Genomic DNA, 12703 nt, shown 5'->3' with positions numbered 1-12703 from the left:
AGGTGAAACACAAGTCAAAAATAGAGTCTCAGTTTGTTACAGGTAACATCCGAGTAGCTTGGCAGGGACTCAACAACATGGCCAATATTGACGATCGGAGTAAGGGGTCGAAAGCCAAAATCTCGATCTCAGGCGTTGAGAGTAAGGCCCTGCCTAATGCTCTTAATGCTTTCTTTGCTCGGTTCGAGGCTCATGACTTCTCAGTGGAAGTTCAAGATGTGCTTAGTTCTCTTCACCCTGTACAGAAGGTTGAGATTCTCATCATTCTCGTCCTTATCACAATATCATCATTGTAATAGACGAACGTACACTTACCTTGCGTACGCATGACGTATTACACACACACACAACGCTCGACGAGCCTTGTAGATGACGACGGGGATGAGGATGAAAAGATTTATAGATGAATCGAATCGAAGAGGCACAAGTTAAGAGGACTGTCACTGAGAGCGTTATGAAGAAAATGGCGGACGAACACGGTTGTTTTCCCGCTTAGTTGGCCATTTTGAGAGCAACTGCTTTTCTCTTATATATGACGTCATTTTTTTGCTTCAAGTGACGTGGGACATATGACGCACACAAGACGTCAGACACAAGACGTCAGACACAAGACACCATTGTACACGAGACAATACGAGTACTAACACGACTCACTATATAATCATCTTCTTTCTTTTCTTCACTCCCTCTTTGCACATAATCTTCCGAATGATTACAGACAACTAACTTCCACCTACTCACCTGGTTTGAGTTCTGCTGCTCTGTGGAGGAGGAACGTCTGCCAGTCACGTGCTGCAGCCTCGTGATGAGCGCGCAGCTCCGCTTCCGACGTCGACCGCCAGGGGAACATTGTATTGGAGCATCTCACGTAACTAAACAGTGATTTCATTCACATTATCAAGTATACATTAATTTTAACGACGGTTGTTAATCTACTGCTTGTGTGAGAATCTTTACACGGAACAAATAGAAATAATGCGACACACCTTTCAGTGAACATTTCTAAAATAGTAAACGTTTATTAAGTAAAGGTGACTTTTACATAAAGAGCACTAGGTATGCATGTAAACATTGATACAAAATAATGGTAATAACTAACTTACTGAGAGAAAGAGAGAGAGAGGGAAAGAAAGAAAGAAAGAGAGGAGAGAGAGAGAGAGAGAGGAAATAAAATATCGTATTTGATCAAACATGGTTATATATTTTAGACATCAGTTTATTTGTTTTTAATGCCGTGCCAGCAACTAGGGCAATAGACATCAGGTGATTTGGGCTTTTTTTACTTTTTTTTTTTTAATGAAGTGCTGCTCTGTATGACCCACCTCTCGTTACTCAAATACATCGTGGCGAATGAGGACATGATGATGTCACAGGTGTTGTCAGGTACACACTGCTTGTAGAAATTAGTGCCACATACCAGGGGGAACACGTTGGTGAACTTGGTCATGTACGAGGTTTGACCTTCCAGAGAGACAAAATATCGTCTGTTAAATTGTACAAATAGTTGAGTATATTAGATAATAGAGAAGTGACGAGAGACTCAGTGCTCCCCCTATAAATACAATTACCGTAAATAGTTTTGAAGAGGCTGTTGTAGTCGTTGGATGCGTGATCTTCGTACAACACCTGGATCTTCAGATCGGGTAGATGTTTGTTTCGCAAGTGGTCTGAAGCAATAAATAATCGCGTATTAATCTATTTATTTAATAATACTACAAAGACAAGTATTTATCTGTCAGTTCTTCGTCACCAGTCCTGCTTAATTACTATTCTACTTCTGTTTGTTTAGAAATATAGAAATTACAAAAAAACATTATGTCATAAATATAATACCATTGATTAATGATGACAATTACTGCTCTCATTCCCCTCTGCGCTGCTTCTTTACTTACCGATGACATTGTGTATCAGTCGTAGAGACACTGTCCCATCGCATGTTCCGTAGTCACCAATGGTGAACACGCCTTTTGGTGAAGGCACCGGCACGGCGTCTAGAAGATAGAAAAATCAGCAGCAGGCTATTATGTTCCGTTGAGTTACTGCTCAGTACTTAATAAATTCAATACAATACAAATAACAATGCAGAAGAAAAAATTTGATACTATCTGCAGTCCGATGGTCTATACTGAAAGGCAAAAGTAAAAATAAAACGAGTTACAAGTGATCCGAAACTTTCATGCCTACATCAAAAGCATTCAGCTTCGGCCAGTGCATTATGAATAAATTCTACATGTGACACACCAAGTTCATGACATAGGTCACATGTGTCCCCAATCTTTCTGTGCTGCTTGGGTATTTTCAATCAAAGATGTTCTTTTATCTTACTTGAACAATGCTTGTGCCCTACACACACACAAGGAACTATCCTGCTGTTATAGTAAGAAACAATGTGTATAAATTGGTGACATGTTCCACAGTCCCTTTTCAAAAATCAGGATACCGATGGTAAAAAATTGAATTAGAACCGTATCACTCACGTACCGATATGAGATAAAACAATTTCTTCACAAATGTCAACCGAAGGTTGTGCAAGTCTTCCGAGATGTTCGCCATAGAAGCCAGAACCAGGCTGCCAGAAGTATTGAAAGGAAGGTGTCTCGGCACCTGCTAGATCTCCAGACATCTCTCTTCGTATCGTTGACGTAGCAGCGCCATCTGACGCCCTCTTCCTTGACGGTAGAGATGACAGTGACGTCAGATGTAGACATGGCGGGCGACAAGCCGCAGTTGTGGTCACAAGACGGGGGAGCACAGTCTTCAGCATATTACCAGCTCCTTTAAGGTGTGAAGAGAGCCACACACTGCACTGAACCACTCCAAAGGGAATGTTCAAGGAGCTTGTGAAACTCGTCTGCCGTCTGCAACAGAAAGCAAAAGCTGCTCAAGTAAAAACTTGCGAATGATATTATGCTACTACGTATTGCTCTCTACAAGTAAACAAGCTGTTGATTCGTCCCTATTACTATTTTTGATGCTACTTACAAGTATACATACTTACAAGCATGTTTTTTGTTAGCGCAGTGTAGGAATAAGCACGTGAGTAATTGTGGGAGAGGGGTTTACAAGGTAGGAAGGGGTAGTTCTGTGAGACGCGTAAAAAAGAGGTTGATCTCAGCTGCTAATTACAGGTGTTTGTCCCTGTGCAGCTGGTATTCTTTGCTCTACTCCCGCAGGCCGTCCTGCCGTGTATCTTGGGACACGTGATTTATAAGTTAATGGAAAAGGATTACAAAAGAAAATGATTTGACCAAAAAAAACCCACTCATCTCACTGCCCATGGAAAGCCACGAGCTGACCTTTGTTCACATTGAGCGGCTCCTTGACGAGCGATATGATAACAAAGGTGACAAGGTACATGGGGACACAAATAAAGCCAATCACATGGCTGGTGAAAACAAAAATATGTATATGCTGCTGCAAACTAAAGACGATACCGGAACTCATCAATATTGACAACCTGATATAAAATTTGATTGACTGACTGATCGGTCGTTAACGAAGCATCTATTCTTCTCCGAAAAGAGAACTTGAAGAACTGTTTTAATAGACCACTCACCGTAGATCAGGTAGGGAATATTGTACTTGTCGCATGCACTGTCTTTCGCAGTCTGAAGCAGGGATGTGTCCTCTGGGTGTGAAGACCCTGACTGCCTCGTGCGAGAAAACTTTACAGAAGGAACGAGCTTCGGGCCTGTCCGGTATTTTCCGAGCGCAGTCTTCGTCTCGCTTCTGCCTGCAAACAGTTGGGGTTCGAAGATGCTACATGTGCTCACAACGTGTCAAGGTGGCGGCAATGGTGTCTGTCGACACGGGGTGTATGGTTTCTGCAATGAATTTGATAATTGATAATTTCCATGTCTTCTTGTTTACCAGTTGTTTAAAAATTGAAAGTGTTTTTAGTAGCTTCTCAATTTCCTTCTCTTGTCCATCACCCTATAAAATGCTGCATCAGACTGTAATGTTCAAAGTGAACCGACGTTTACACAGGAAAAGACAATTTCAGAACGAATCACAAAACTCAGCCCCCCCCCCTCCCAAAACAAAAAAGTTTATACTAGACGAATCTTTTGTGTGTCGCCGTTACACTAAAATCGCCATGGCCGCCATAAGAAGCTTACACCTACATTCTCAAAAATCGCTTACCATCTGCCAACTTCTTTCTGTTTTCACATTATATCCAAATGGCTTCTTAAAGGGAATCAAAAGAAAGTAAATAGAGTATAAAATATGAAAAAGGAAAGAAAGAGAGGAGCTTTCTGATGACAGATGGTGTTAAAAATACCTGAGTGCTTCGTTCAGTGCAAATGCACCATGGCATATATTCCCCCCCGCCTCGTAGTTATGAGACACATTTACCCCAAAAGGTCAGTCTACCCGGGGTCTACTCGCTACAGTCAGGACGGATCCGCATCTTCTAGGTAGGCCTACCATAACATTTCAAAAATATTTTATTACGTTATATCTATGATAGTATGGGACATCGCATATGAGTAGGATGGAAGATGGCACGCACACACACACGCACACACACGCACACAGGGAGGGTAGAGGCTGGCGATGGGGGATAAGTACCGGCCCCGTGACCGGAGGAGAGCGAGAGTGGGTCGACTAGCGACAGGTGCGCGGGTGTGTTTGGGGGGAGTGAAGCGTGAAGGTCGGGTGAAGAGGCCTGTAGTATGAAGACAAGATTTTTAGTTTACTTATGTTTACAACAAAAAAACAATAAAACATCATACGATAGTTAAAAAAGACTAAATGAAATGATACACCACTTGCAATTTTAAAAAACCAATAAAAGAAATGATTCACCCCTCACAACTGAAGCACTAAATAAAATGATTCACTTCGCCAGTATTATATTTTTTCAGAGTTTCAATAGGGTAAATGTTGCTTGAGAGCTACTTGCTATTTTTTATGCGAACGAGCAGTTGGGCATTGATAAAATGTTTTAACTCGTGTAAAAACAAGACTGGACTAATTAGTGTATCTGGCGATTTAAACATCACTTTGCTGACATATGACTGTCAGACGTGGATCACCTGACATGAGTGTGGCCAGCAAGCAGTCCGCGGACAACACTTTGAGAACCACTGCTTAAGAGGAGTCATTTTATTGTATGTATTTACATGTTTATCTGTTATAGAAATCTTTTTTGTTGTACGTTAAATGAGAGATTCTTAAGTCCGCTGTTCGGGGAAGAGCAGCGATGGGGACTCGTGAGCTGTGTAGTGGAACGAGAGAGATTGTGTGATTATCATCATATTGTTCCCCTCCAGGGTTATGTTGACGTGTGTAGCAGGAGTTATACCCTGTCCCCCACATACCCAGTCCCCTGGAGTCAGTAAAACTTAGGAACGCTGCAACAATCAATCAATTTAATTAACTAATTAAAAGAGCTAAAGTGAAATCGGACAGACGTCAAAGGGATTTCACGGGTATCACTTTTTGTGGATGTTTTATATGCTGGGTACTGTCTTTAACGGTGGCATTGGAGGAGTAAGGTTCGTGCCGTTAGATAAGCTGCTCCGGGGAATGTGTCTTCTGTCTGAGGGTAAATCACATTTCGTCAGAAATGATATTTTTGTTTACATCGTTACAAGGAGCGGACTGGGTGGTGTCGCTGATCCACTTACTAAAATCGCTAATAGTGCAAGGGGGGGGGGGGGATTAAGGGAGTTAAGAGAACACGTCACCTGCAAAGGTGAATGTCGTGTTGTTGCTTAATAGACCGGAAGAAAGGTCGACTAGTGAGAGTGTTGAAAAGGTCCTTGGCGTGGAAAAATTGTGTAAGAGGGTGTGGCGACATGCACTCTTGACTCACTCAGCAATAAAAGAGATCACGACGGTTGAGTTTGTGTCAAGACACTGTGTAGTGTCTCTCGCTCACTCCCTTTCGAACACACTTGCGGTGTCAGACAATTACGTGTTCTTTCACACAAATAAACAAAATGATTTGCCTGTAAGAGTCTGCCACTGTTTACTAAACAAAACAAAATAACGTAAATAATAATAGTAAAATCCTAACTACGATGTATTTTTTTGTGTCTGTCCTGCGGAAACCTTCCTGATCATTTAAAAACTTTTCTCAAAGCCACTAAGTCTACAATTTTTAAACAACGCACCGTTATATTACTAAAAAGGTCTGACCACACTGAAAATAAGGACCTGGAAATCTTTTCTAAGGACCATGCAAAAATGTTTTTTGTACTGTGTAGACAAAACTACAGGTCATCTGTCACTCATTTTATTTCTTTTATTACAGATTTTGTTTTTCGGTCACTTTCCTATCCCCCTTAACCAATACATCCCTTCACCTGTCAACCCCACTTCCCTCCCTGCAGGCCGGGGTACGCCAGACCTCCTTGGCTGCACCCTCCTCCTTTTCGTCAGGCCTGCTTGTCAAGTATCCTCACCTCTCCCCTCCCGAGTCAGACTCATTTTTTGATGAGGGACAGCAAAAGTCTGGCCTTTGAAGACAGCAGTAGTTATGTCCCCTACACTGTGACAGGACTATGAGGAGACGATTAATGTGAACACACTTTACACAAAACATAAGGACTAATAAGCACCTTCCTTATTTATAAGGAGATTTTCACTAAATTACTTTTAAGGCCTTATTTTACCCACCCCCAAATCGACAAACTTATAAGCACTATACGGGGCATATACACCCTGAATATAGAACCTATGATGTTTAGGTGTGAAGAATATCTTAATTTGCAGACATTGTTGTCTCACGCATGGACTTTGACACGGAAAGTAAACACAGACCTCTTGGTTTCTGAAAACCAGCCGATTTATTTTGCATGCAAAAATATAGTCGACTCAAAACTATTGGGTCAATCAACATCTTGTTGTGTTTTTGAGTTATCGGCTATTAAAAACAATTTTAAACTCTTCTCAAAGCCAATATGTCTAATATGTCTACAATTTCTAAACAATGCACCATTATATAACTAACAAATTATTGCCAACATGTTGCATATTTGTTCAATCTGCACAAAAATCATGATGTCTGCACACAACAGTCGGAAGGGTATTTTCTGGAAAGTTTCTTTCATTTTCATATGTGACTGTACACGACATTATGTTGAAATTCATTTCAGAAATCTGCACAGGACTTCGTGGGTCGGGCCACAGCTGCTTCCATCAGAGATCGTGTAGACAACATGGAGACAGCAGCTACATCACGGCCAAGCAGCCGGCCCTGTAAACGATTATCACACGCAGAAGGAACAGTGTGCCTGACACGAGATATGAACCCAGAATAGCCAATTCTCCGTGTATAGCAAAAAAGACATCGTCAAAATAGCAGTGAAAGTGAAAATGATTTTCAAGTTACGGGGGCCTCATGAATGGAAATACGTTTAATTCCTTTTAAAGACTATGATATCAGCATTTAGTTTAATGTACTGTAGCACTAAAGTTTCCAAGAACATATAAATTTCTGTTACTATATCTAAAAATTTGCTCAATTTTATTTATGGCCGACCGTGATCATTAAATATTTTTTCTAGAAATAGTGATAAAATGTGGCTTTAGCAAGTGAGCAAAGTATAAGAATGTATTTTTACATTTACCAGTCATTTTGACTTCTGCGCAGCAAGGATCCTGACAACTGGTTCACTTCTGAAAGTCTCTGGGTTCATTGCAGCAACTTTTTGAATGAACTTCTGCTGGAGGCGTTGGATTATGGGCAAGTGTTCCTCAGCAGGTCGTGTGCTTCTCAAAGTGTTTCTCAAAGTCGCATCCAACACAAGACAAAATGCCTTCGAGAGAAGTTGAGCAAACATCATTCTGTCGTCAACGCCATCTGCAAAAATACAAGCACCACTTAACCAGGGTTGGGAAGTAGCTGTAGTCTAGGGTCTCAACAGATGAGTAAACATTCACAGACAATACAACACATAAATGTTTGTTCTCGTCAAAAGACGATTTGACCTTAGTTTCAGTCCTTATTAATATCTAAAGAAAAACAAACAAAACAAAACAAAACACAACCGTTCAAGTTGGTCTTTAATAAACATACATATATTTCTGTTTTACGAACTCGTGAAAAACTGTATACAGTTTAATTTCTTACTGTATATTTTGTATTTTACTATTTTAATTCACAATTTTCACGTAGTAATCTTTTCAGAGAAGTATGTTTGTCAGGTAAAAATGAGATAACATGAAATTTAGTTTACACTGACCAGTCTGTAGCTTTTGTCGCCACAGTGTTTTGATAGGGCAATGAATGTGAAACTCTTGTGGGTCCTTTATCAAGTTGAGACCAGCCTGTCTTACTGGAGACATGGCGGCATTCTCGAAAGGAGCTTTTACTTCCTGTAAAGTCCGGAGTGTCAGCCGAAGAGTGCACAACTGGAACTCCTCCTAAAAATAAATTGAAAGAGTCAATGTCAATCTTGATCTCTTCCTTCACAGTTCTTAATGTTTCTGATTCTTTATACAACCATACATCGAGAAATTGATAATACTTCTCAGTATTGTTTAAACGAAGCCTCTTCCATAACAAGACATCATTCAGTTTCTTTTTATCCTAAATATTTCTAAGAGATTATTAGAATTCGTAAGATTAGTGAAGATTACTTTGACTGAAGTCGTACTTTACTCAACATCGTGTCTGCCGTTGTCAAAGGTTTCTTGTTTTCATTATTCTCACTTTTCCCTAGCTTTTCCCGGGATAATCTTTCAGTACAATACAATCATTATAGGGTACATATGTATAAAGGTGTCTCCTTATAAATGACTTTGGACCTATTTAGGTTGTACTCTAACATCGAGTGTTTGGGGACACAGTTACTTCAGGAGGGCTCTTAGTCTGAACTGATCTGGACAAATAGAAAACTCCATCCACAACTGAAAACCTGCAATTTTTTGTCTTAATGTTTCTTGGAAATATACACTGATTCGGTTTGGAGCATCGCTTAGCGAAGCCAGTTTCAGATACGTCTGATGACCAGACTAATAACAGAAATAGATTGGTACAAGGTAATTTAATTGTATTCGATGCAGTATCTAAACTTTCAGTTACTGTTACATGGCACAAATGTACAAACAAGAATAATTTTAACATTCTATGTTTGATTCACTTTTGTAATTAATCCTTCTACGTATAATTCCTTCCAGCTCAAATCAAAAGAAGTCCAAATATCTTGGGTGCTTTCTTCTCCCACTCTATTGAAGTTTTCAGCGAGAGGGTAGGTCAAAGTTCGAGTCTGTGGAGGGTTGCTCCCCAGTAGTTTAGCAGACTGAGCATCGAAAAGAAGTCCACCTGGAGAACACAATATAAAATGTATAGCTTCTTCGAATTATTGTTGAGTTTATTTGATTATGTTGATGATGTAACGCATGTTTCATAATCGCCATCCTACTCACATATTTTAACATTATTGTCCTGTCGTTAGTCACAATGTTGTGGACACAATGTTATGGACACAGTTACTGCTATTAACGTCTACACAGTTTATCACACGCATACTGAACGTTACACTTCCTGTCATTGTGTCATCAGAACATTTTGAGTCATATTCACCATTGCTTCATACAGTGGCGCATACGTCATCATCATCCACCATCATCCATCCATCCACCCCTCATCATCATCAACGATCTTCATCAATCCATCCCTCTCCTCCTCGTCATTTCCATCCTTATCACAAAAGCATCATTATAATAGACGAACGTACACTGATCTTGCGTACGCATGAAGAGATTTATAGATGAATCGAATCGAAGAGGCACAAGTTCAGAGGACTGTCACTGAAGGAGTTATAAAAAAGATGGCGACGAAGACGGTTGCTTTCCCCGCTTAGTTGGCCATTTTTAGAGCAACTGCTTTTCTCTTACATATGACGTCATTTTCTGCTTCAAGTGACGTGGGACAACTGACGCACACAAGACGTCAGACACAAGACGCCATTGGACACGAGACATCACGAGACCTACCACAACTCAGCTTCTTTCTTTTCTTCACTCCCTCTTTGCACATAATCTTCCGAAGGATTTCAGACACCTACCTTCCACCTACTCACCTGGTTTGAGTTCTGCTGCTCTGTGGAGGAGGAACGTCTGCCAGTCACGTGCTGCAGCCTCGCGGTGAGCGCGCAGCTCCTCTTGTGACGTCGACCGCCAGGGGAACATTGTATTGGAGCATCTCACGTGACTGAACACAGTGATTTCATTCACAGTATCGAGTATACATTAATTTTAACAACGTTTCTTAATCTACTGCTTGCGTGAGAACCTTTACACGGAACAAATAGAAATAATGCGACACACCTTTCAGTGAACATTTCTAAAATAGTAAACGTTTATTAAGTAAAGGTGACTTTTACATAAAGAGCACTAGGTATCCATGTAAACATCGATACAAATAATGGTAATCACTAACTTACAGAGAGAAAGAGAGAGAGAGAGAGAGAGAGAGAGAGAGAGAGAGAGAGAGAGAGAAAGAAAGAGAGGGAAAGAGCGAGAGGGAGAGGAAATAAAATATCGTATTTGATCAAAGATGGTTATATATTTTAGACATCAGTTTGTTTATTTGTGTTTAATGCCGTGCCAGCAACTAGGGCTATATCACGGCAACAGACATCAGGTGATTTGGGCTTTTTTTACTTTTTTTTAAATCAAATGCTGCTCTGTATGACCCACCTCTCGTTACTCAAATACATCGTGGCGAATGAGGACATGATGACGTCACAGGTGTTGTCAGGTACACACTGCTTGTAGAAGTTAGTGCCACATACCAGGGGGAACACGTTGGTGAACTTGGTCATGTACGAGGTTTGACCTTCCAGAAAGACAAAATAATATCGTCTGTTAAATTGGTAGAAAAATTGAGAATGTTAGATAAAAGGGAATTCGTCTGTTAAATTTGTAGAAAAGTTAAAAGTTACGAGAGACTCAGAGCTCACCCCTTTAAATACAATTACCGTAAATAGTTTTGAAGAGACTGTTGTAGTCGTTGGATGCGTGATCTTCGTATAACACCTGGATCTTCAGGTCGGGTCCATATTTGTTTCGCAAGTGGTCTGAAGATAAAAATAATCGCGTATTAATCTATTTATTTAGTAATACTACAAAGACAAGTATTTATTTGTCAGTTCTTCGTTTGTTTTACAAATATAGCTATCAAAAAATATGATTTCATAAATATAATACCATTGCTTAATGATGACAATTACTGCTCTCTTTCCCCTTTGCACTACTTCTTTACTTACCGATGACTTTGTGTATCAGTCGTAGAGACACTAACCCATCGCACGTTCCATAGTCACCAATGGTGAACACGCCTTTTGGTGAAGGTACCGGCACTGCGTCTAGAAGATAGAAAAATCAACAGCAGGCTATTCCGTTTCATCGAGATCAGGGGTTAGTAAATTCTACAAAAAATGGTTTCTTGATAACCACAGAGACATGAAACATGATATATAGACAACTTGAGACGTGAATGTTGTTTTTTTTTAGAAAAAAAGTATTTCCTTGTTTTAGAGTTGTATTAGAAAAGCTTAAAAAGCGACAATGTGCAGCACACACATTCCGGTGGTCAATGTGAATTGCTAGAGGTCCGTCTGTTAGCCACTCAGTTGTCTTTACCGAGACATACGTGTGCACCGAGATCCCCGTTGAATGCTTCCAGTTGCGTTTTAATTGTTACAATACAAATAACAATACAGAAGAAAAAATTTAATACTATCTCTCCGATGGTCTATACTGAAAGGCAAAAATAAAAATGAAACGAGTTCCAAGTGATCCGAAACTTTCATGCCTACATCAAAATCATTCACCTTCGGCTTGAGTTCCATGAATAAATTCTACAGGCGACACACCTAGTTCATGACATAGGTCACACGTGTCCCCAATCTTCCTTTGCTGATTGGGTATTTTAGTTCAAAGATGTGCTTTCTATAATCTTTCTTGAACTATGCTGGTGCCTTACACACACACACACTGCACTATGCTGCTGACATAGTAAGAAATAATGTGTATAAATTGGGTTCATGTCACATAGTCACTAAAAAGCAGTCTACCGATATTAAAAATACTGAGATAAAATCGTATCACTCACGTACCGATATAAGATAAAATAATTTCTTCACAAATGTCAACCGAAGGTTGTGTCAGTCTTCCGAGATTTTCGCCATAGAAGCCAGAACCAGGCTGCCAGAAGTATTGAAAGGAAGGTGTCTCGGCACGTGCTACATCTCCAGACATCTCTCTTCGCATCGTTGACGTAGCAGCGCCATCTGACGCCCTCTTCCCTGACGGTAGTGACGTCAGATGTAATGGCGGGCAACAAGCGGCAGTCGTGGTCACAAGACAGGGGAGCACAGTCTTCAGCATCTTACCAGCGCACCTAAGGTGTGAAGAGAGCGACATACTGCACTGAACCACTCCACTCACAGGGAATGTTCAAGGAGCTTGTGAAACTCGTCTGCCGTCTGCAACAGGAAAGCAAAAGCTGCTTATGTGAAAAAAATGCAAATGATATTACGCGACTACACATTGCGCTGTACAAGTAAACAAGCTGTTGATTCGTCCCTATTACTACTTTTGATGTTACTTTTGCTTTTACAAGCAGGTTTTTATTATTATTTTTTTTTTATATGGAGTAGAGGAATAAGGACGTGGGTAATTGTGGGAGAGGGGTTTACAAGGTAGGAAGGGGTAGTATTATGAAACGCGTGAAAACGAGGTT

General features: G+C 40.4%; 1 protein-coding gene across 1 annotated transcript in view; it reads right to left on the bottom strand.

The window, feature by feature from the left end:
- The window catches only part of LOC112575796 (probable S-adenosylmethionine-dependent methyltransferase At5g38780), a 31336-nt gene that overhangs the window by 2495 nt on the left and 16138 nt on the right, over positions 1-12703 (bottom strand). The window contains exons 5-7 of the mRNA XM_025257820.1: positions 10038-10168; positions 9096-9277; positions 8290-8376 (exon numbers count right to left, since the gene is read on the bottom strand). Coding sequence (XP_025113605.1) covers positions 8290-8376; positions 9096-9277; positions 10038-10168 — 400 coding nt within the window. The remainder of the gene's footprint in view (positions 1-8289; positions 8377-9095; positions 9278-10037; positions 10169-12703) is intronic.

The sequence above is a fragment of the Pomacea canaliculata genome, linkage group LG11 (assembly GCF_003073045.1).
Source record: "Pomacea canaliculata isolate SZHN2017 linkage group LG11, ASM307304v1, whole genome shotgun sequence".
NCBI lineage: Eukaryota > Metazoa > Mollusca > Gastropoda > Architaenioglossa > Ampullariidae > Pomacea > Pomacea canaliculata.
This window is presented reverse-complemented; position numbering and strand designations above follow the sequence as displayed.